Raw genomic sequence first — 24,234 nt, forward strand, 5'->3', positions numbered from 1 at the left:
CTTTGTATCCTAAGAGATAAGACACAGATGAGCACTGGGCTATGGCCAGAGTAGGGTGGGCCATGTGGGAGGGAGGGCTTCTTGCATGACAATCAGGCACAAGTGACCTCACGGAGGAGGTCACACCTGGATTGGGCCACAGAGAGGGCTGGAATGTGGATGTGCAGAGCTGGGCAGGAACAGGAGAAGCAGAGGAAGACAGTGATGAAGACCAAGGTGGCAGCAACAGCCGGGGCAAAGCAGAGAGGCAGGGAGAGCACGGGCGCTGCAGGTCTAAGAAGTTCAGAGTGAGCCTGGAGGAGCAGGGAAGATGTGGCCGCCAAGACCCGTGCTCAGGCTGTTCCAGGTACTCAGAGCACTGGGCCTTTGGCAGCTCCTGGGCACGATGGCGTGAGGATATCCAACCGCCCGCCCCAGCTGAGGCCCCAGCCAGCAGCCAGATTAAGCACCAGAAGCATGGGGTGCGGGCCTGCATGGGCTCCTGCCCGGCTTCAGAGCTGCCCCAGCTGATGCCACCTGAGCCGCACGTGGGCTGCCTTGGCTGAGCCCTGTTCATACCGCAGATTCCAGAGCAAAATACATGTGAGGATGGTCAGCCTGAGTATGTGAGAGGCTTAGCATCCAGCAACAGCCAGCCAGGGTCCCTGTGGAAAACACTGGCTCTCACCCCGGAACCCACCTTCTCTACAGGGAAACTGCCAGAGTTGGGAAATGGTTTCCAAGTTCTCACCAAGCTGTGACTCGGTTTCTGCCAACATGCACACAACAGCATCCACTCACACGGTGGCTGTGCAAATGCCGGCCACTCTGAGTCAGCACCCAGTCAACCCCTACCTACAGCCCACGGCAAACCAAGTGCAGAGGAGGAACGCAGTCTCGTGGCAGTTTCTGTGCTGTGTGGGGAGGTGGGCATAGGTGTCGTCATGGGTGGAATCGTATCCTCCCAAAACAGTATGTTGAAGTTCTAGCCCCTAGTATCTCAGAATGTGACCTTCTTTGGAAACAGCGTATCTGCAGATGCAATCAAGTTACCACGAGGTGATTAGCACGGGCCTCAATCCCATATGCTGATGTCCTGAGACAAAGCGGGGATTTGGACACTGATGGAAGACGAGGTGAAGACGCACAGGGAAGAGGCAGCCGGAGGAAGACGGAGGATTGCAGCGATGCATTGAGCTGTCCAGGAGTGCCATAGATGGCTGGCAAACCACAGAAGCTGGAGGAGGCCAGGAGGGACTTTCCTGCAGGTTTCAGACCAGGCAGGGCCCTGCTGACACCTTGATTTCAGAATTCTGACCTCCAGGACTGAGCCAATACGTTTCTGCTGTTCTGAGCCACCCAGCCTGTAGTGCTTTGTCACAGCAGCCAGAGCAGATCTGGAAGGGGTGTGGATTCAAGCCATGCAAGGCCAAGTGCAGAGAAAACAGCCGGAGGAGCTCAAACCTACCCTCTAGACCAGAGGGCAGTACGCCATGGCCCTCGGGCCACATCGGCTTCATCACCTGTTTCGCTTTGTTTATCCATACAGCTTTACTGGGACCTAATTCCCGTACCACGCAATTCAGATATTTAAAGTACACACTCAATGGTTTCCAGTGTGTTCACAGAGTTACGCAACCATCGCCACAGTCACTTCCACCTGCCTGTGTAAACAGTGTCACTGGAACACAGCCAAGGTAACTCACTGACGTACTGTCGGCTGCTTCTGTGCTGCCAGGTGGAGTTGACAGTTGCAGCAGAGACCTACGGCCTGCGAGGCCGAGCATGCTCAGCATCTGCTCTTTGATGGGAGGCGTGTCTTATCCCCGCTGCGGACGCCCACACGCTTTGCCACGTGGTCGGCATTTAAGGCTATGCAGGAAGTGCCCTTGTAGGTGGACCTTTCCCTCGTCCTGGCAACTGCCCTGAGACTGAGCCTCTCCATCTTTTAGATGAGACTGACACACCTGCCTCGGAGGCTCTCCTGAGAAATGTCGTGAAGGAGTCACAGACTTGAGCCCTTCACGCCTCGAGAAGCAGGCAGGGAGCAGCAGCCAACATGCCTCCTGCTGCTAATCCCTCAGCAGCTTCCTACAAACCCAGCACAAGATCCAGGGTTGCTCTGTGGCCTGCCAAGCCCTAAAAGGGTCTATCCCTGTCATCATCTCTGACCACCTCCCCATCACATCACCTCTAGCTGATTTATTAGGTTCTGTGTGCTTGCTGGTTTATCATCTCTGTCCCTAAACAGAACGTAGGCTCCGTAGAAGGACGTATCTGTCTCATGCACCACTGTATCTCCAGCTCCTAGAGCAGTACCCAGCACACAGTAGGCGATAAATATGTGCTGAAAGCACAAGTTAATATTAAGCAACACGAGGGTCCTTTATCAACTCCAAAGGCTGCACAGGCATTACCACCTAGGGCCAGGGTCCCCAACCCCTGGGCCATGGACTGGCAGTGGTCTGTGGCCTGTTAGGAACCAGGGTGCACAGCAGGAGTGAGCGGTGGGGGGTGGGCGGAGCAAATGAGCAAACCTTCATCTGTATTTACAGCTGCTCCCATCGCTACGTTACCGCCTGAGCTCCACCTCCTGTCAGATCAGCGGCAACAATAGATTCTCATGGGAGCACAAACCCTGTTGCGAACTGCTGATGCGAGGGATCTAGGTTGCACGTTTCTTATATGAGAATCTAATGCCTGATGATCTGTCCCTGTCTCCCATCACCCCCAGATGGGACCATCTAGTTACAGGAAAGGAAGCTCAGGGCTCCCACTGATTCCACATGATGGTGAGTTGTAGAATTGTTTCATCATATATTACAATGTAATCATGCCATACAGAAAATGCACAATAAATGCAACGTGGTGAATCGTCCCCAATCCGTCCCCCTGCCCAGTCTGTGGAAAAACTGCCTTCCACGAAGTGAGTCCCTGGTGCCAAAAAGGTTGGGGACCACTGACCTAGGAATTTTTCCACTCCTTCCTTGTTATCCGTTCCTGTTACTCCCTTGCTTATCTCAGGGCCTCAAGAGAAAGCTCTTTGTTAAGTGCTAGGCAAGGATTACCTAAACATGGTCGGTAGATCATGACCAAGGCCATGAGTCCCGTGCAAGCAATCTGAAGTCTGATGCTGAAGGCCCATCAGACAATGAATGTGATGCACGTTGACACTAACTTTGGGCCAGGGCTTCCATAAGGATAACCCTATACCAGCAAAAACCCAGTAGGAACCACATCTACTAGCTCTTTCTATCCAGGAGATCTTTGTCCTATAGGCAAGTCTGGAAACACTACAGATACACACACACACACACACACACACACACACACACACACACACAGTCTCTCTCTGTCTGAGATCAAAGTTCTAGGTGAATCACCTCCTACCTGTGTCCGATGCCAGATCACAGACGCTCGGGAGTGGCCCAGCTTGTTCCGGCAGGGTCCCTTATCATAGTGTATCAGAAGGAAATCATCCTGTGAGGAGCAGAGACAGAGACGGCGTGAACGAGCGGTCCCTGCTCAGTTCGGCGTGTATCACGGCCATTGATGTATTTCTTCTCCTATGCTCACGATAAGTGGAGACATGAGGGAGGTGACACAGGGAAGGGCGCGCACCCGGGAACACCTGGCCACAGCCACTGCAGGCCCAGGCTGCTCCTCCCCAGGGCCTCCCTTCATCACCCAGTAGCCCTGGACAGCACAGCTTCGGGCTCTAGAGGGAGCTTTGGAGCAGACTTCAGGCCCAGCCCAAAGAAGGGCCTCCCCCGCACACTGGGTGGCTTCTGAGCTTGTGGGAAAGCAGGGATCTCGTGGGGACACAAGGCTACTGAACACGCAGGTCACGGTTGCTCCAAAGAGCTCCTGCTGGCCCCGGCTGTGTGTAATTCCACCAGAGTCCCTCTGCCCTGGCATCTTCCTGCTGCAGGGACAGGGCTATTCCCGGGATTGGATGATTTTCTTTGTTGCTGGTCCATCCCCCTCCGTCGGGTCGGGCTTCTCACCTAGAAAGTGCTTTCTCTCCACTCAGGCCACTTGATTTCCCTCATGATTCAAGATCCAGCCCGGGGAGCGCTTTCTATCTGCATCTTCTCAGACCATCCTGAGTGGGCAGTGGCCCTCTGCATGCCTGGGGACGCCTCCCTCCAGGCGTCCTCCACCCCACCTCCATCTCCTGGAGCTGGGACCCTCACACAAGTTGGTCTCTCTAACTGTGTTCCTCAGCTCAGCGCTTGCCACCCAGATCTCAACGACTACCCACTGGCATGAGGGGAACGGCATGTCTATACCGAGCCCTCTGCGCCTCCAGGACCAGGAGGCGCCGTTTTCCATCCTGATCAGTGAAGGAAATGGTGAGGCACATGGCACCAGGGAGGGGCAAGGCTGCTGATTCATTTAACCAAGCTGTAAAACGACAGCTGCTTTTTCAGAAAAGAGCAAATAAACACAGGGCCCAATGTGCCTCGGGGAACAGGAAGTCACTCTTCCAAAAAACAGGAGGAGCAGGACAGGGGTCACGGCCTTCTGCTCCTTTCAATCAATTCTGGTAAGATGGTTTGGGGGACGCATCCGGCCTTCCTCTCCTTGTGGGGAGGACACCATATTTGAGTTTGCTGATTTGTGGGGTCAAGCCTCCTGGTGTCTGAATGTACAGTGAATGGAGGGCCATCAAATCCTGGCTGTTACAGGTGCAGTAGCAGGAGGCGTTGGCTGGGGCCTGGGGTCCCAGCTACCACTGTCGCCTCGCTTCTGTACTTAGACGCCTCATCTGTGAGAGGAAGGGCAGGAACACGCAAACACAAAGTCACTTCTGGCCACACCTTTCTCTTCTACGATGCTATTTCTGCCCACCTCCATCACTGTGAGCTTTCTCCTCCTTGAACTCTTAACCGAAATTTCCTTTGTGCTGATGTGAATTCACACAGCACTGAGATGAGCTCATTCTCCATTTGTGCACCTCCATTTTCCAGACTGCCTCTCGCCATGTCTGGCACTGTGGGCTCTTTAAACGTTTTCGAATTTAAACGTTTCTAAAACGCAACTTAAACATTTCCGAAACTCAAACCAAATCCTGTGTACTACCCAGTGGAGAAGTGGTTACTGACCCCTGCCAGCAGACACGGACCAGCCCGGCTGCACATCCGAGTCACCTGGGCAGCTTTTGGAAGCTGAGGATTCTGACTCCAAGGTCTGAGGCAGGGCCCAGTCCTTAAGCTCCCTAAGTGATTCTGATCCATCCTATCCTTGGGAAGCACAGGCCTCTGCGGGGGCCAGGCCCCTGATCTTGGTACACAGGGGCCGTCTTCTGGGCCTCACCTTATCTTTCCAGCATCTCTGGCCAGGCCACGTATGAGTTCACATCCTCCTTCATCGTGCCCAGGTCTTTGGTGGTAACCTGGCTCAGCACATTCTGTCTTCCCTGGTGAACAAACTCACTCAGCCTTCAAGTCCTCAACTACCCCGTGGCCCCGAGACCCAGTAACCTCCTGACTCCTCCTTGGGGCCGACAGGGACTTTATACCCTTAGCCATGCAGCCTCCTTCACGGCCACGTGTCCGGATCATGCCTTACGGGGCTCGTCTGGGAGATGACAAGCTCCTCAACGTCAAGAACTTCACCCCCCATCCCCACCCCCGCCCCCGCCCTCATCTCACCAGACCCACATGGGGTCCAACGGAGCAGAGTTGCTGACACGCAGTCAAGATTTCATGAACAAAACGGATGCTTATTTAAAAAGCACTTTTCTTATCCCCTGATAAAAGCACTCAAATATGGTTTTACAATATAGAAATGATTGACTTGTGATTTTTAATTTACTGACGAAGCCCTGGGGCTTAACAATCCCAGGAGCAGCAGGAACGTGGATCTATTTCTGTGGCAGGGAACACTTTCCCCCTATTGTTCAGGGAGAAGTTCCATTCAGCTCCAGCGTGGGATGAAACGATGGTGCATGCTCCGGGAAGCTGCAATCAGGGAGAGGGCTGGTGAAAGAGCAAATGCCCCAGAGCAATTCTAGCACCTTCAGCTTTAAAATGTCCGCTCGAACTCTGCCTTGACACAGCCTGATCTAACACAAAGATGTGGTTTTTAGAGTTTGGAAGATCAGGGCTGGTTCCCTTCCTTACTAGTTTGAGAAAGATAAACCTCTCTGGCCTTCCTCATTCCAACTCACTGAAATACTGTGTGTGTTAAGGGAAGCAGGTATCCAGAGCAAATTGTATAATGCTGATCTGGAACAATCACCTCAATAAACATTAACTATCTACTGCCAAAAAATACATAAAAGAAAGAAACTGCACATGTCCCTTTCTACAGTAGATAGCAAACGCTGGGCCAGCAGTGATCGCTGAGAAGCAGTGAGGATTCAAGGGGAGATGGGCTCAGCCAGGAGCAGATGAGGAGAGGGAAGCAGGGGAGGAGACGGAGTAAGGACCACGATGGGGAGGAGGCGGTCTGAAATATTCATAACTCCTGGATGTCTGCATGTGCCAGAAAGCACGCTTGGGGGAAACAGGAGAGAACGGCTCCGTGGAAAGCCCTCCTCTCTCCTCTGAGTGCTCTTGGCTAGCTTCAGGCAGTGCATTTACGTGCTTGTCCTAAATCACTGGTAATGTCTTTGGTAAAGGGCTCCAATAGCAGACTCCCTTTCCTTCACATCCGCTTCCTCTGGCCACAGGGTCATTTTTCATCCTGTACAAAGAAAACATAGGAAACCCTGCACGGCCGTGAGGATGACGCCTCTGATGGAGGCAAAGTGCAGCCTGGTTCCTCTCCATCAACAAGAGGCGGAACCTGCTTTAGGGTGGAGCTGGACAGGGAGGGCCTTCCTCAGGGACTAGAGCAGAGAAGATACACTTCTGTGCTGGAAGGAGAAAAACAGCAGCTTCCCTCCTCGTCCCTGTCACTTGGTCCAAGCAGCCTGAGGAAACCAAACTTCTGTCAGTCCATTTCTAATGCAGCTCCTAAATGATCCATCCGCAAGGGGTTCTGTGACAAGGTGCAGGAAAAATGACATTTCACTTTCTTCCTTCTTTAAGGAAAGTTAAAAGAATAATAAATTGTGGGCCAGATATTACATATGATATCATAACTCAATGATCAGTTTTCCAAAAAAAACTGGAATACAGTAAAATGCAAAAATAAATAAATAAATAAATAAGACCTTGAAGGCCCTAAAAAGTGTGGCGAGGCTTCAGATGTCACTCCACAAATCCCCTTGAGGACCTGAGATAAAGAAAACTCATCTTGTCACGCGGATTCATTAAGCTTGCCTAGGAAGTAAAAATGAAGCCTCAGGATAGAAGATGGTGATATTTTACCCAGGTTTGGTCAGCCACATCAGGTTCTACTATTAATTCAGCAATTTAAAGTTCATAAAGAGACAACAGGCCTTTCAAAGGAACAATTCCAAAAGCAGCAATCTAATTTTTTAAGGTAGCCTTTATATTACGGACCTGGTATCATACGTAATATTCCATCTCAAAGAGACACTCATTTTCTTCTAGACAAATCTCTCAGCCTGTGCTTCATTCCACTTTGCCCACTGGTCTGAACCACTTCTCCTTCACCTTGGAAGCCAGAGGTAACCCATCTCAGCCACTGGGTGCCACGTTGAACTGCTCTGAGATAGCCCCATGGTATGAACGCGTGCCCAGAAACGCTGGTAAAAAAGAACAGTCTCTGGACAGAAGAACTGCTAACATGGGAAGCATGGACTTGCTCTGACTGCCACACACTCCCATAACCCGCTTTATTTGAATGAGACCTGAATGGCTTAATACTATTATTGGATGGACTGGATACATTCATCCTTGCTGTGCAGAACAGACATAAATATATCCCTTCGTGACACACGACTTCATTTGCTTGGACTGTCCTAGCTACAATGGTTTCAATAGATAAGTAGGTCTGCTATTTAATTATAGTTTTATTTATTTATTTTTATTTTTTGAGATAGAGTCTTGCTCTGTTGCCCAGGCTGGAGTGCAGTGGTGCCATCTCAACTCACTGCAACCTGAGCCTCCCAGGTTCAAGCAATTCTTGTGCCTCAGTCTCCCATGTAGCTGGGACTACAGGTGCATGCCACCATTGTATTTTTAGTAGAAACAGGATTTCACCATGTTGCCGAGGCTGGTCTCGAACTCCTGACCTCAGGTGATCTGACCACCCAGGCCTCCCAAAGTGCTAGGAATGCAGGCGTGAGCCACCATGCCCTGCCTAATTATAGTTCCTTTAAAAGTATGCACCAATAAACTCTTCTAAAACTAAAATCATAGCTTCATCATTTTGGCAAGATGCCCACGCCCTAATATGGGCAAGGAAGGAGAATGAGAAGTGAAATAGCAGTAACCTGTGCATCCGGCCTCAAAGCTCCAGAAAAGCGTGGGCCTGGGAGGCTGTGCCTTCTTGTCAGGGACATGGCTCTTACAGGCATACGCAGAGTGGTGTGTCTGAGACACATTCAAGCAGAGCACATGTGGGAGAAGGTTGCCATATGAAGCTAGAACTCCCATTCTGCCAGAGAGCAAAGGGTTTGCATGTTTTCCTGCCCTGTGGATGACATGAGTGTCAAGGAAGTCTTAAAACTGGCCCCAAGCACAATAGCTCCCCAGCCCCTGCTTCTGTCTGTCCTCACTATCCTGAACACCAGGAAGAAACCCTGATCAAGAACCCAGGAGCCAAATCTGGTGTACCCTGATTTTGGATTTCCAGCCCCCAGAACCATGAGAAATAAACATCTGTCATTTAACCTGCCTCATCTATGATATTATGTCACAGCAGCCCAAACTGACAATGACAGTCCCCGCTTAGACAAAATCTATGATCCTAAAACCCCTTTAAATCCCAGGCTGGATCCTGAACCTCCATGAAGTGTTTCGGCCCCAGAACTATACAAGTCACAAAGGCTTCGGTCACTGTGGCGCTCATGAGTCAATGTTTTCCCAAACCCAGGAGAAACACCAAACAGTGTTCCTTCGCTGTTCCACAGGAGTAAGCACCAAGCTCTTTAGGAAATAGCTGGTCTAGTTTTCTCCTTCCAAATCTAAACGTCAAAGCTAAATGCGCAAGGTGAAATTGAAAGCCGTACTCACGTCCAGAGACTCCAGGCAGTACCAGCAGAAGGCGTGCTTGCAGTTCTTGCACATCATCTGGGCGCAGCCTTCGTCTCGCTCGATGTAGACCCTGCACTTGGGGCAGCGCTTGATGGGCGCATCGTCCTCTTCCATTTTGAACGCAGCACTGTGGGAGAAACGCCGTGAGGACCCTGCACAGACAGATCCCACGGGAGACCCAGGAGCACTGGCTATGCTGGAAGCATCAGCTCCACTTCACAGACTGAGTTCTCTTGGTATTAGATGAAAAAAAAAAAAAACAAAAAACAAAAAACAAAGAAACGGAAACTCCAGAAAAAAAAAATTAACCAAAACACTGTGAATCAGCCAATTTCAGTTAGGAAAAATTAAAAAAAAAAAAAAAAACGAGCAACATCAACACGTATCTAAATTTAGAGATATATGTATATAGACAAAAGAAAATACAGTAAAAGGCTTATTATAACGGAGGTATCTGAATAATCGTGTTAAGGTCAGTGTCTGCTTAGTCACAGAGCTACTTTCCAAAGGGTTGATATAAATTGTATGTACTTTGCTGTTAAAAGAAAAATAAATAAGTGTTGCAAATGCACAAACATAAACACACACTGTTTACTTGGATAGCTCCACCTGGCTCTTCTTACAAAATTGTTTTCCTCAGAAGTTGGCTAGGTCTGCAGGGTTAGCACAAAGGGCTTTAAGTTGAGGTCAGGGTTGGCTCTGCTACAAACTAGCTGTGAAGCAACTCTCCAAGCCCTGGTTTTCTCATCAGTGTGACCGTGAGAAAAGGTTCCGTGTGACAAGAGCACAGTGCAGGGCTGCAGCTTTTATGAAGTGCTTGATAAGGGGCAGCAGTAGTTCAATGTGGCTAAGAAAGATAACACAGACATTAGGTATGACTCACCTCATGCTGTTAATTTTTAAAAGATGGGTAAGAACATTCATAAAAGCATCTGAAGGAATAAATGATAAACTGTTAAGAGAAGTGATCGCTGATTATGGGGGTGCATTGGCTATACTGTTGAACTCGCTAACTTAAACCAACATCAGCAGGAGAAAATGCATCCCTCCTTTGCAGTGAGCAGCTTTTTCAGAATTTAACACATCTGTGAGTATACATTCACTGAAGTTGAGCAAATTCTGGCATTCTGAGTGCATTCTGGCTGAAGGATCTCTCACAAGCTTCCTAGTCAATATGAGCATTCAATGTAGTGTCACTTTAGTATGAGCTGTCTGATGATTGGCAGTGAACAATCCTCCACTTGGGGTGCACATTCCAACTGAACGTGACTGTTTGGTCCATTAGTAGAAGGCAACAGAGTAAGAAATAATGAGAGAAGCAGTATGTCCTCCTAATTAAGAGCACAGAGTCTTGAGACAGACAGATTCTAGCTGTGCTATTTATGCCTTACGTGTCTCAGTTTCCTCGTCTGCAAAACAGATGAATAAGGCTAATAGCATCCATCTCTACAGGCTGTCGTGAGAATTACAGAGGTTGCACATGTTAAGCGCAGAAGCCAGCACGTAAGTACCAGGCACTCTATAAACAGTACTTATTATTAAGAACTGAAAGATAACACAATGGTCCCGAGCTCAAATGCTTCCAATTTAAAAGCAAACTGCAGACCAACCTGGCCACGCAGAATGTGATAAAGAATGAACTAAGGTTGCTGCGAGGAGCAAATGAGACAGCATACGTGCAAATGTTTCCAGAGGGATCCAGCACACAGCCAGCTCCGAGCAAACGGTAGCCCTGGCCTCCTTCTGAGAATGACTTTGATTTTGCAAAAAGCTGGAAGTCATGAGACACCAAATCTGGTGATCAAGGTTGGTTTTCAGGTTAGATAACGTTGTTTTGGTTTGAAAGCCAGGTGTCACCTTAAAGCTAAGAAACCAGTTTTCTCATGTGACTCACAAGATGATTTTGAAAGAAACGGCAGGAACACCGTGTACAGTGTCTCCTGGGGAGACATTTCAAAATGAAAACAGTTAAAATATGCAAGTTCTGGTGTACTGTGCTCTGCATAAAATTTTGCATGATATAGACAATAGCTTTCAAATATTTCCTAGTATCTGAGTTGGATTTAAAATTATTACTAATAACATTTACTGTAAACTCATTATAAATGCAGACAAGAGTTTTGACAGTTTAATCACAATCCACATGTGGCCCAGCATCTTGAAGGGGCGGGCAGGTGATGCTAAATGAGTGAAGTGGTCAAGGGGCTGGATAAAAACATGGTGTGAGGAGAAGATTTAACCAAAAAAAAAAAAAACTCCCCAATACAAAAACTAGCTGAGTGTCTTCTCACTTATAAACGGCAGCTGATAGGCAGCCTCAGTTCCAGGGGGACAAGAAGGAGAGTGAGGACTATGGGGCTTTGGCCCGGGAGGTGCCTGAGGCACGGGCCGCTGCTCTGCTGCGCTGGCTGCCGCCAGCATGGGGAGGCAGGCTCGGAGAGGCTCAGGATTCAGATTTCCCAGAGAAGCCAGAAATTCCAGTTTTTATGTGACATCTTCTGATTTTTAAATTTCCACAAAATGGGATTTCTGAATTTTGATTTAGATCATCTTTGCAGAATAATTTAAATGAGACTAGAATGTCACAGATAAAGAAAACAAAGTCATCAGGCTCCAAACACTCACCAGCCTCCATCTAAAGTTTTGAAGCCTCTAAGATGCCAAGTACAAGTGAAGTATAAGTACAAGTGGTTTGTGCTTGCAGCTGCCTGCCTGGTGTAGGCTGCTCAGAAAGGCACAGGCCTGTGCGTCAGGAGCTCAACCTGATGGCAGAATCGGCCCTGTCGATGGAAGAACTCCAATCCAATTATGTCCAGGGTTGTAATCAATGCAGACAGTCTCAGGCGGAACACAGAGGGTGGAGGCCCCAACCCTGTTCTGGGAACTGGGAAGCTTGATAAAGGGATGTGATCTCCACCTGAAGTGTGGCAGGAGCCCCCAGGGAAAGGAGGAGGGCGGAGCAGGGCGCTCCAGACACAGGAAGAGAGGTTTGCCCGGAAGGAGACCAGGGGTGTGTGGCAGGGACCCTGAGAGGGTCTGGGGCTAGAACAGGGCACAGGGGTCACGTGGAAAGGAACGGGAGTTGTGGACAGTGGAATGGGAAGAGGGGCACACAGGGAGCAGCTGGTGAGCACACTGCTGGGGAGGGGTGCTCCCACCAGCACAGGGTGTGCTGGGGAGGGGAGCACACAGGGAGCAGCTGGTGAGCACACTGCTGGGGAGCACACTGCTGGGGGAACAGCTGGGGAGGGTGGTGGGCAGAGTGGCAGCTCCTCTATGAGGATCCTGGACTCAACAGGAACAGGGTCAAGTGTCGAGTGGAACCATGTGACCTCGCAGATTTTGTAGGACAAAAAGACCTGGATATGATCAACTTCCTATGCATCAACCTACAAAATGTCAAGGTACAGGGCACAGTGTGCAGCATCCTCCTGGGCAAACAGCCCAACTATGGCTGCAGGGGAGGCTGCCACCAGGGAGTGTCTTCCCATCCCCCTCCGGACAGTATTTATGACCGGTGCACCCTACTCCTGTTCTTGTTCCTGTATCCCCATTTCAGATCACCTTCAACACAGTGAAGTCTTGGAGAAACTTCAGGTACTGCAGGACTTACAACCCTTAGAAGTCACAAACCATGCATGCATTTGTCATTCTAGCCAAGCCGTGTTAAGTGTGGTTCTCACACACCTTTCTATTTCCAGGGTCTCACACAGTGCCTGGTACATAGTTCTCAAAAATAAATAGACATACAAATAATGACAGGCTTGAATGAGGTTCAAGAGGTACAGTGTGTGTTAGGGTTGACTGAGCCACAGCCACTTACACTGTAACAGCACTTTTAGGAAGAAACATGCCTGCCTGCTTCTCCTGGCCCACAGCCCATGCCTTTGTGGCAGATTGTGTACAAAGACTACCTGGTCTCCCCGGGAAGGAAGGTGATCGGCATGGTCTCCGGGCAGCCTTGGCCAGGGTGCCAGCTGGCTTTGCAGGTGGAACAGAATTCCATATGGCAGGCTTTGCACTGCACTGGCTGGGGGGTCTGCAGCCCCACGTCCTGGAGCTGACACACAGCCTGGCAGGTGGACGCTGGGCACCAAGTCCGACAGGGATCAAACAGCACCTCTGGTATAGGGAGACAAAATGGGCAAATCAAACTTAAGCCAGAGGGTCATGTGGGCTATAGAGGAAGGAGCCCCTCAGTGCACAGACAGGGAGGAACACGTCCAGGTAATACAGCCAGCACCACCAGCCCCAACCGAAGCACTGCCCAAGTCACCCTTCCACCTCCACCTCCCAACTTCTCCCTTCATGCAATAGACCTCGAGACACCCCAGGCATCCCTCAGGAATGCTGCTCCTGTCCCTGGAATGCCCTTGGAGCCCTGGGTCAGCCCTGCTTGCCTCTGGGACTCAGCTCACAGCTCAAAGGCCTCCACATTCTGGAAAGCTTGTCCCACCTGCCTGTCAGGTTTCTCGGAGCCACGCACATCGTGCTAGCTCATCTGCCTCCCCTAAGGGACAGCTTTCTGCAGCCGGGCCCCTGATGTCCCCGTGTTGGGCACACAAGCAGCACCAGGAAAATGCTGTTAGAAGATGGAAAGGAAGAGGGAAGAAGATGGCTGGATTATTCTTCTAACCAAACGGTTCACCTGCCTAAGATGGCCTCCCCTTCTCAAATCCAAGCCATGAGTTAACTGCGGAGCGAAACCAACCCTTCAAGGGCCAGATTTTCTCTCTGAATCACAGCGCACATTTCTAAGAGCCCAATCTTATGGAATTGGCCAAGAAGCTTATTGCTAAAAACAGGACACCTTGACACATCTATTTCTTCACATCCTTGTCCAAAAATTGCATTTCTTTAAATTATTGGCTGCCCTTTGTAAGGAGACTGGTTGTTCATTTCATCTTCCCTCTTGTCCAGCATGACGCCGAATTCTCGATGAGGGGCCACCCCAGGGAGAAGGAAGGCTCTGCCAGAAAGCTCTCCGAGGCCAGTGCAATGGGGGCTATTTCCAAAGGCGTTCTGGTAGGCCACTGGTTTCTAAGTTTTCAGCGGGGCTCTTCTTGGGAAGTAGTCATCTGTCGGGACAACTGAGTTTCAGAGACGACTTGATAGGCGATGACAAGTCCTTGCAAATGTCTGGGCCCTGTGACTGGCAGCCGGGCAGCTCCCTCTCACCTGCATCACACATGGGATTCCTACTCACTGGAATCCACAACAGGCTGGCACCTCGTGTGGACCAGGACTTCACCTACACGCATTGCCAATGGGACCAGCAGCAAATTAATGACAAATCACCAGCTGGGTGTCCTGACGGTGCACACGCATATGTACGTGTAAGGCTCTGTGTGTTTACATGTTCCCCAAATACACGGGGAAGCCAGATTCAGCTCTCTAGAAACCATCTTGTGTAGGGTCTAGCTTTGAAATAATCTAGTTATCTAATCCAGGGGCTGGCAAACTTCCTCTGTAGAGGGTGGGATAGTCATCATACAAGTCGAGGACCAAGTTGTTTCTGGGTTTCTGTAGTAACTACTGGGCTTTGATGTTGCAGCACAAAAGCAGACACAGTGACCTGGAAATGAATGTTCTAGCAAAACTTGACAGCAGCAGGCCACTGGCTGGACTGGATTTGGCCCACTGGCCATGGCGGGCTGACCCTTGATCTCATCTGGCTGCCCCCTGCCTTTTTTTTTAAAGCGTGAATTAATCAACAGCACAAAAACTGTCTGAATGTTAGGGGTGGTAGATTAAGAAGAACTTGATAATAATGAGGAACGCTGGCGGTCAGGAACATGTGCTCTACTCTAATTATCTTCATTAGAATAATCTAAAATCCCCAGGGTGCTCCTCATATTGAGTGAATGGACACAATTAGCTCTTCTCTTACTTGTTGATAGTTTCTGCATTTGCTTTCCTAAGAATGCTCCTAGCTGTCAGTTCTGACAAGGTGGCTTTTTGAGAAAATGTAGTTGTTGTCTGTGGGTCACCTGTGTGGGGGCAGATGTCTGGGGCTCCCCTGAGCTGAGGGTCCACAGCAAAGCAAGGAGGGGGTGCACATGCCGGCCTGGGGCACTGAGCGCCACACTGAGCAGTGAAGAAGAAACGCCAAAGGCTAAAGGCAGCTGGCCTGGGTCACGCTCCCATCCCGTACCTGCGGTGCCTCCAACAACTCTCTGCCTGCCGTCTGTGCATGCTGTGGGGTGAGCCCAGCTTTGTCCCTGATGAGATAGGAGGCCCGTGTCTGCCCAGCCCTGCAGGAGGGTGCAAGTGCTCTGTGCACTAAACAATACACTGCGCGCGAAGAGAAATCCTCACCCACTCTTTGCTGTCCGCCCGGTATAGCTTTGGGGCTAGACCCAGAAGGGCAGTGCTGCCTGCTAGGGACCCTTCTGTCCCACTGTTGTCCCCACCTGTCCTGTGCGGTGAGGAGCTTCTGACGTCAGCAAGGAGCAGATGTCCCAAAGCTGGGTCTCGGTCTCTTCATGCACATGATGGTCATGAACCACCTCCTGCCCACCCGCCTGGCTCAAGAGTGGGAGATGCTATTATGCGCCCCCATCACGAAAGGCCCCCCAGGACAGCACGCAGGGGAGACCTGGCTAAGGTTTCCGTGGGAACGATTTAAATCTTATTAGTTTTGTCCTCACAGAGCTGTGACTTGGCACTGCCTGTCCTCACACGGACATATTCCTCCTCATCGAATAGGTCAGGGACAAATGGCTGCTCAGACTGCCGACTGCAAACGTGCTTCCTGTGCTGCCAGGGCGCGTCGCACCCTGTGAACATGGCCCCAGGCTCAGGTGTAGATGTCTATTAACATTCTGCATTATCCTCCCCATCATCCTCCCCAATCTACATACGTGTGTGTATGAGACATATTTTCAAACAGAGCAAATAATATATTTTTGGCACACCAGAGGAAACTAATGTTAACTCTTATCTCCCAGAGTGTATTCATCGCAGATTAATGAAGCAGGTCTCTAAGAACTCCCTGCTTAAAAACGCCTAAGACTTTTTAAAAAGGTGGCTTTCCTTTTAAAACAGTTTCCTTTCAGAAGCACATGACAGATGACAGTGCACCCAGCATGCCCTCTCATCCCTGCACTTACTACCCTGCCCGGCCGGGCTGGTGCCTGGCGCGGGGCTGGGATGCTGGGTTTGATCCTACTGTGAGATGGTAACATTTTCAGGTGTTGGCTCTAGTCGGGCCTGGGCCTGATTACAGGTGGATAACCCATTGTATTATTTAATCTCTCTGAGCTTTGTTTTAGAAAAACAAAACAAAACAATACATAGTGAGATTTAACGTCAGCATTCACTTGGCCAGGCACTGGGCTGGCAGTGGGACGTAGGCATGAGGACCCACAGTCCTGTCTCTGGGACGGCTGAGCCTCCAGACAGAGGAACGTGCGCAGGAACTCCCTTAGCACAGCACCGCTGGGTCTCAGAGGGGCATGGGCGTCAAGTGTGGCATGGAGAGAGGGGTCCACGCAGTGAGAGGCATCCACACCCCCTCACTCAAGAATCTGTCCCTACCCAGACTCTGGAGTGAGCCAGTTGTGAGGAGGTGCTCAGAATGAAAACTCAGCTTCCTGGCCCCCTTCCCTGGCTTCCTGCTTGCTCCAGAAGGGGAGACATTGACACTAAATGCAATGTCTCCTCTGTTATATCAGAGGAGACACTCTAAGACTAAATGCAGACAGTGTGCGCAACATGACCTAACCACAGAACTTTCTGGTAACTAAACGTTTTCAGAAAATCATTGAACTGTCTCAGTTTTCTTCCAGAGCATCCTCTACTGACTAGATTTTAGAGGCACAGAGAAATCAAAATTTGCTTTCTGATCTTGTCTCCAAACTCTTTCAAGGTGTTGGCTATAATCCATAGCTATATTTTAGCTCTGACATTCTAACATTTTATCTAGACAGGTCTTTTATTGTATTAAGTCTGAATACTTTAAAAAAATACTTTTAACATAATGTTAGTAAAATGGTTTAAAGTGAGAGGTTTGAGAGATTTTTTTTAACGGAAGCCAAGTTGGCTTCATGTTTATGCAAAAGGAAAAAAGATTTTTTGACTAAGCCAAAGTACTAAAGAAATAACAGTTAAAATTATTAGGTTGGAAAATGTACCCAGCTGCATTTTTAAATTAAATTCAATGTCATAGAAAGTTCATATTCTTGTAACGCAAACAGCCAGTTTCTGTCAAGATTCTCTCTGGAAAATATTCTCAGAAGAGCCTGAAAGTCTCAGAAATCCAAATTAATCCATTTTATTGCTCTACATACTGACTTTTGTACCAAATGACATTATATTAAAGCTATAAACTGCCCTAAAGCAAATGATATACGACACTTAAATAAACACACTCTTGAAAACAAATGGCAATGCCATGAAAAATCCTGTTTGAGTCTTTTTTAAGTGGGCTACATATTTTTTTTCTTTCTTATTTTTTTTAAAGACAGGGTCTCGGTATGTTGCCCAAGCTGGACTTGAACTCCTGAGTAGCTGAGACTGTAGGTACATGCCACTGGGCCCAGCTATCTCTAGCATTTCTTTTAAAAAGCAAAAATATACAAACAGCAGGTCTCTGCATGCAGCTAAACTGGAGTCTCTGGATATTGTCCTCTGGTCTCGTCTCCTCTGCTGTCCACTCCCCACCTGGCCATGCTTTCATGTAAGCCCATCCTCCAGGGCTGTGTCTCAGTAGTGAGACCCTGTTCAGGTCAAGAATCCGAGAATCCGTGCAGGGAGAGGGAGAGCAGATGCCAGCAATCCAAACTCAGAATCCGTCTGCAGGGTCCTCACGATGATGTTCTGCATAAGGAGTGTCGCCTGCACACAACTGTCACTCTGCTCTTTAGCAGACGAGCCCGGGGCCCAAAATAGATATGAAAACAAAGCCAAATAGCGTCCACAGACCCTTTACAGTTTCGTTGTATGAGTCCGGAGTACTTCAGAGAGTAGAGCTAAAGACCTCTCCTGGACATCCCACATGGCTTAATGCTTTGCAATAGGATCCTGAGAATCATATTCTGCTCTGTGCGCACCTGCCACACTGCTCTCCCAGAGGACCCTGGGTCTGCATCAGGCCTGCTCCAGCCAGGAGGGCTATGCAGGGCCCAGTGGAGAGCGCATGACGAAGGGTCATGGGATGTGGTTCCAAAGCACCCACTATATTTAGAAATCAGGGCAAGTCAGTTAGCCTCTCTGGGGAGCCGTTTATTAGATAATAACAAATTAGCTTTGCAGAGTTGTTGTGTCACTTACTGGGATAAGGGACTTGATTATTCATTTAGCACCTACTATCTAGGCCTGTGTCCAGTGGTGAGTAAGTGCAGACAGGACACCTACCATTGGACTGTTGTTACGACGGGGGTTACTGTAATTTCTGCTATGCCTACCCTCATGACTTCCCTCTGTGACTTTGCATTTTTTAAATTCTGGGCCAGCCCAAGAGTTTAACCCTCAAACTCTTAGCCTTAAGCTGGCTGAAATCTAATATCTCATGAGAGCCATCATCTTTAAACCTCCCCCAGGAGCCTATAAATCCCTATAAACAAATTGTGTTCCATAAATTCTTCCTGCTACCAAATAGATCACTAGACAAGGTCTTCAAACTGTGAGCTGTTCAGAGAATCCAGAATGTCAGTTTAATTTCAGAAGTTTAGTTTACATCAACTTTTTAACTCCTATCAAATGCTGTATAACCATATCTACCAAAAGAACTCCCCACAAAATTATCCACATCCATACATTACAGGAAGCACAACTGGCAGACATATCAGGGACCTACCTCTTTCAAATTGTAGCTTTTTATATCTTTGCATAATTTCAGCTGCAACCATGCACTCAATCTAAGGGAAAAAAATGCAAACAAGAAAGATAACAAGCTGAGGGCTACAATACAATGCAATGTACACCCAAACAAAACCCACGTTATTCTGACAAGTTCAGCTGTGCACGCTAGAGCACATCAAACAGCCCAGTCTGTTCAATTGCACGTGCCTCGTTCTCCTGTAGGTGGCCCTGTTTAGGGCAGGCAGCATCTGGGCAGCTAATGGCGGTTTCTAATCCTTCTTTGATCAAGAGCTCAACATACTGTTTCAGGCACTGAAAGAAAAACAGAGAAGGGTCTATAAACATCTTTACCTCCTTAATGCTGAAGAAATCATGATGCATTAAAAAAAGGACCAGGCACATCGTTGCATTACAGTTTAATATTTTCACTGTCTAGCCCACAGCAACCAACAAATTTGAGGTTTCGAGGTTTCATTCATTCAATAACTATTTATGGGGTACCCATTCTGTGCCAGGGACTGTATGCGCAATCACAAAGCTAAGGCTATGGGTTAGATCCCCGCACAACACCTCAGCAAACACAAGAGCCAAGAATTCTAAAAGCAAGAAGAAAGGCTACAAAGGAGGCAGGGAGATAATATTTCTCAAATGCCTATGAGACGCAGCCACTGCATTCAATATTTTATCTCCCAGTGTTTCACTGAAGCCTTAGAGCATTTTTACAAGAAAGGTATGACTGTTCCATTTTTCATATGTGAAAACTGAGTCAGCAAAGAAGGAAGCTGCCAACTTCCACAGACGGTACCCAGAGCCTCGATGTGAACCCAAGCTTGCTCAGACAAAATGCTCACGTCCTCCCTGCTGAGAACCCAACTGTATTTGGCATTCCTCACTCAGGGTGCCTCACTTACCTGGCAATTACTCACTATCCACCTTACCTATTGGAGGCCCTGCTTAAAGCCTGAAGTAAGTCAAACAAGAGGAAGTGAAGGAAACGAAGTAGAGTTAACATAAAAGATTCTGTGGTGTTCACTCCTGCTTTACAAAGTCTACTAGTCTTAGGAATCTAGTGTTTCCCTGAAAAGCGTATTATAAACAGCAACCAGAAGAAACAATATGACCTTTGCCAGCTAGGCCCACTACCAAGAGAAACTAGATGTAGAGCTTATATAAGAACTCAAAGAGCAGAGAAAATGATGTAAAATCCCACAATGGCATCCCCAAATCAACTTCAATCACAGTCCCAGTATATTTAAAGTTCATATTAGCAATAATATATAATATTACAATACCATTATTAAAATATAATCGCAATTAATCAAGAGAAATCCATAAGCTATGTTTGCTAGGCTGATACCTCCCCGCCAAAATGTATAATCCATTTTATTACAAGAATGCATGATCATTACTAATGAATGGGTCTAAACGGAAATCCAACTGCAATTCCTTCTACCTCCATGTTTAGAACAAGTCTGTTAATCTCTCTCTACCATCCTTATTTTCCTGCTCTGCAATTTAGGGTGGTTTAACCTACCTCACAGTGGAGTTGTAAGAATCTCAGGCAAGGGAAAAAGTTTAGAAGAATACATAGAAAAGAGTATACGCTTCATATAGAAAGAATAATTTGATCTAAACTGGTAATTCTCCCCATCCTAGCAAAATAGAATATTTCATTCATTGAAGACTCCAGATTGCAATTTCTTTAAAAAATAAAAATCAAGGTCATCCTCAGAAAGAGCCACTTCCCAAAGCTTTTCTCAAGAGCTACAACTTCAAGTGCAAATTACAATGTTGGTGGCTCCACACTGAACCCTGTGTTCCAGCCTGCGTTCTTTTGATCTGCCTGGGCTCTGATGATTGCAGTGGCACTGAACTGAGGTTTACACAGATAATCTACATTTTGCCAACCTAAGGTTTAGGAAGACAGTTCCCAGAGTAGTGAGTATGGACGAGCCCAGGCTTGGAGTTCTACGTGAGACTCCAGATGGCAGAATTTTCAGAGATGAATTCATTAAAACCAATGCAAAGGCTTTTCTCAGAACAAGGGAGAGGCAGAGGATGAGCAAGACAGGAGTCACACCCAGCCTCCAGCAGGGCTGCAGCCTGGTTCTGGGCAGCATCTGCCGACATGTTAAGTGGCAGTGGCGCTGTGGACTACTAGAGTGGTGAACCATTGTAACAATGAGCTGGACAGTTGGCACATCAGTGGAACTTTCTGTTTATGACTGGGTGCCACATGACAAGGGAGAAAGACTGTAGGCTTCAGAGCCAGACAGGCTCAACCAATCCTTGTCCCTCAAGTCAGAGTTTGGGCAACAGCTCCCTTGACAACAAAATCAGAATACCCATCTCCCTGCACTTTTGTGACAGTAATCTATAAAAGCACCTGGCGTAATTCCTGGTAGACAGCACCAGCTACGTAAATAGTGGCTGTTGTCTCTTTTTTGTCTACTTATGTGATATGTCTCTTACAGTTATAGGCATTTAAAAATCCCAAAATCTTAGCAACAAGATCATTATTTTACTTTCTATTATGAAGTTTGTCTAAACTGGGTGTCTGGAGGATACTGGAATGCCTTAAACCAATATACGATGCTGGAGACTCTCAGAATATTGTGCAGATCAGCATGTAATGATAGAACGTGACTCTTCTAGGAAGCAAAATACAACAATTAAAACCAGCATGAAGCATACACCCGTATGCAACAAGTAGTGAGTCATGTCTGGGTTTCGAAGCTACCCAAGAGTGAACATTATGTGTCATCAGGATGCAGCTATCTGTGCAATTTGCAAAAGGATTATGTTCTGGGAATAGCAATTTGTTCACTATATAAAAAGAGATGAGGTTCCAAGCGCCTGACCTTGCATCCATCAAAAACAAGCCCAGCTTTCTTCCAGATATAAAGTGGGTCATGACTCACAAGCTATGGTTTTCATTCTAATTGCAAAAAGATGTCTTGACATGAGCACAAAAATAGGTAAACAGAGAAACTTCTGTAAAACAGCCTAAAAGCAGATACTGACACATTTTCCTACTATTGCACTCATTATAGTAGTCAAATGCTTTCTAAGTCCTAGATTCTATGTGAATCACATTACCTATGTTAGCTCATTAAACATGCACAAAAGTCATATGGTGTGTTACCAGGCTCACACGACAGATGAGAAAACCAAGGCTCAGAGACGTTGACAACAGCTCAAGTAGAAGCAGCAGGGCTCAAACCCACGTGTGGCTGGTTCCAAGGCTGGTGAGGTTTTATGTTTGTCTGTTTTAAATTTTTTGCATACTTACTGCTCAATTGAAAACTCTTAGACGAGCCAGTTTAGAGATCTAACATACAACATGAGGACTAACTTTAATACAATTGTATCGTATCAGGGATTGCTGTTAAGTGAGATTTTAGCTGCTCATCACCGTAAAAAGCAACTATGTGAGATGATGAATATGCTGGGCTGCTTCGCTATGTGACCATTGTATTATCTATATGTATCCCATAATACTACGTTGTAAACCTCAAATACATACAATAAAATTTATTTTTTTTAAAAAAAGAACTCTTTCAAAAGCAATCATTCAATACGTATTTTCTGTTTACCTCATAAACTTTTTTTATAGACAAGGAATCATACGTACTTTAAAGGGGCATAGTGTCAGTCAACCCCGAGAACATCTTCTTTATATGTTCAAGCTGCTGCAAATGCAATGATTCATTTGCAAGGCTGCAAATGCGATCAAGACCCACACAGCCCAGTGTGGGGGAAAGAGGCGTGCAGAGATCATCATCACAATGCACTGTGCTCCGTGCTCTCATGGGGCCACTTCAAGGGGACAGGGAGGCTCTAACAGACCAGTATATGGGTAGAGAGGAGGGGTCCCACCTGGGGGGGATCAGGGAAAGCTTCCCAGAGATGAAAAGTTGGCCAGAGGGTCAAAGCCATTGCAGGAAAAAAGGCAGCAGCCACACAGAGGGAAGAAAGGGGGGTAAGCCACAGAATGTTCCAGGAATTTCATTTTCCACTTTGGTTTCCAACTCTTTGAAACCTGATGAGGAGACAGCACTGCTGATTTGCTAATATACCTCCGGTGCGTCACAAGTTTCCTGCCAAGGAGAAGCGGCCACGGAGAAATATCTGCCTCGCCTAAAACTACAGCAAGTCTGATTCTTGTCTGCTTTTTCACACGAAGGCCTGTTGGCTACTGATGACCCTACAAGCAGGAGAAAATGCCCAGAAACTGTGCTCAAAGGTGCTTATCTGGGATCCACGATTTATGAACACAAGCATTACATGCAGGCAGGTCCAGACTGAAGCAGCAAGAGTCCCACAAACAGTGGTTGGGAGCAAAGACCCTAGAATCACAAGGCTGCCTTGAAACTACAGCTCACCCACTGTGCAGATATGTGGGTCTAGCAGGGACCTTCGTCTCCCTGTGCCTCCCCTTCCTAATACTGTGGGATAAGCTTGGCGGACAGAAAGACAATCACTCCACAGCTCCAGTGCCCCGGAGACAGTGGTGCTCTGGCATACTGCTCAGACACTCTGCAAGGGTTTCTCTCAGCCTTTCTAGAGCCATCAATAATCCATGGTCTGTTTATGTTTCTCCTCTAGTCGATGGTGAATTCTTTGAAAGCAAGATCTATTAATTATTTATCTTTCTATTCCCCATACCTAACAGAGTGCTGGCAAATAGCAAAAGATGAATCAAAGCCATGCAGATAGAGGGTGGATGGAAGGACACAGAGATGAGTAGAACACCCACAGAGTAGCCAGACACCTGGCAACACCTGGCTGTGGTTAAGCAGGCTGGAGGTATGACCCCCTGCACACCTTCGCTTCTGAGGACAGCCTCATGGGAATCCCCCTGGCAGCTCTCACCGGGTGGCCCTGGGAACCTGGAGCGAACTGCCCAGCAAGCTGCACAGTATGTGTTCTGGCAAGGATCACTTTCCTCAAGGATTTGGGAACGTGACTTCGCTCACAAGCTGAAGAGTTCCAATTATAAAGTTTGCTTTTATAAAGTTCTTGGGAAAAAAAACAAAAACCCAGACTTTATGCATAAAATGAACGCTCTCATCTACATGAGTTCTTGCTTCTGTCGAGCCTTTAGACCCGCCGTCTCCCGTGCTCTCGCCACAGCTTTGGGTGGCGCACAGGAGGCAGGCGCTCATGATCAGCTGCTTCAGGTCGCGATCGGCGTGCTGCTCCCCTGCACCGCCTTTCTCCTAAGGTATCTAAGACTAAGTCCCTTCAGCTGCAGAGCAAGAAGATGATCCTGCTTTGCAGGTGGCATCCTTGCTGGAAGGGTGGATTCTGCCCTATATAAAGTAGGGCCCCG

General features: G+C 47.9%; 1 protein-coding gene across 8 annotated transcripts in view; it reads right to left on the reverse strand.

Annotated features, from left to right (window-relative positions):
* Positions 1-24,234, reverse strand: part of RNF144A (ring finger protein 144A) — a 158,406-nt gene that overhangs the window by 44,563 nt on the left and 89,609 nt on the right. For all 8 annotated transcript variants that reach the window (XM_030921262.1, XM_030921267.1, XM_030921266.1 and 5 more), the window contains 5 exons: positions 19,107-19,211; positions 18,895-18,955; positions 13,010-13,217; positions 9,075-9,222; positions 3,370-3,459 (listed from right to left, as the gene is read on the reverse strand). In XM_030921262.1, coding sequence (XP_030777122.1) covers positions 3,370-3,459; positions 9,075-9,222; positions 13,010-13,217; positions 18,895-18,955; positions 19,107-19,211 — 612 coding nt within the window. The remainder of the gene's footprint in view (positions 1-3,369; positions 3,460-9,074; positions 9,223-13,009; positions 13,218-18,894; positions 18,956-19,106; positions 19,212-24,234) is intronic.

This window comes from Rhinopithecus roxellana, chromosome 17, assembly GCF_007565055.1.
Source record: "Rhinopithecus roxellana isolate Shanxi Qingling chromosome 17, ASM756505v1, whole genome shotgun sequence".
Lineage (NCBI taxonomy): Eukaryota > Metazoa > Chordata > Mammalia > Primates > Cercopithecidae > Rhinopithecus > Rhinopithecus roxellana.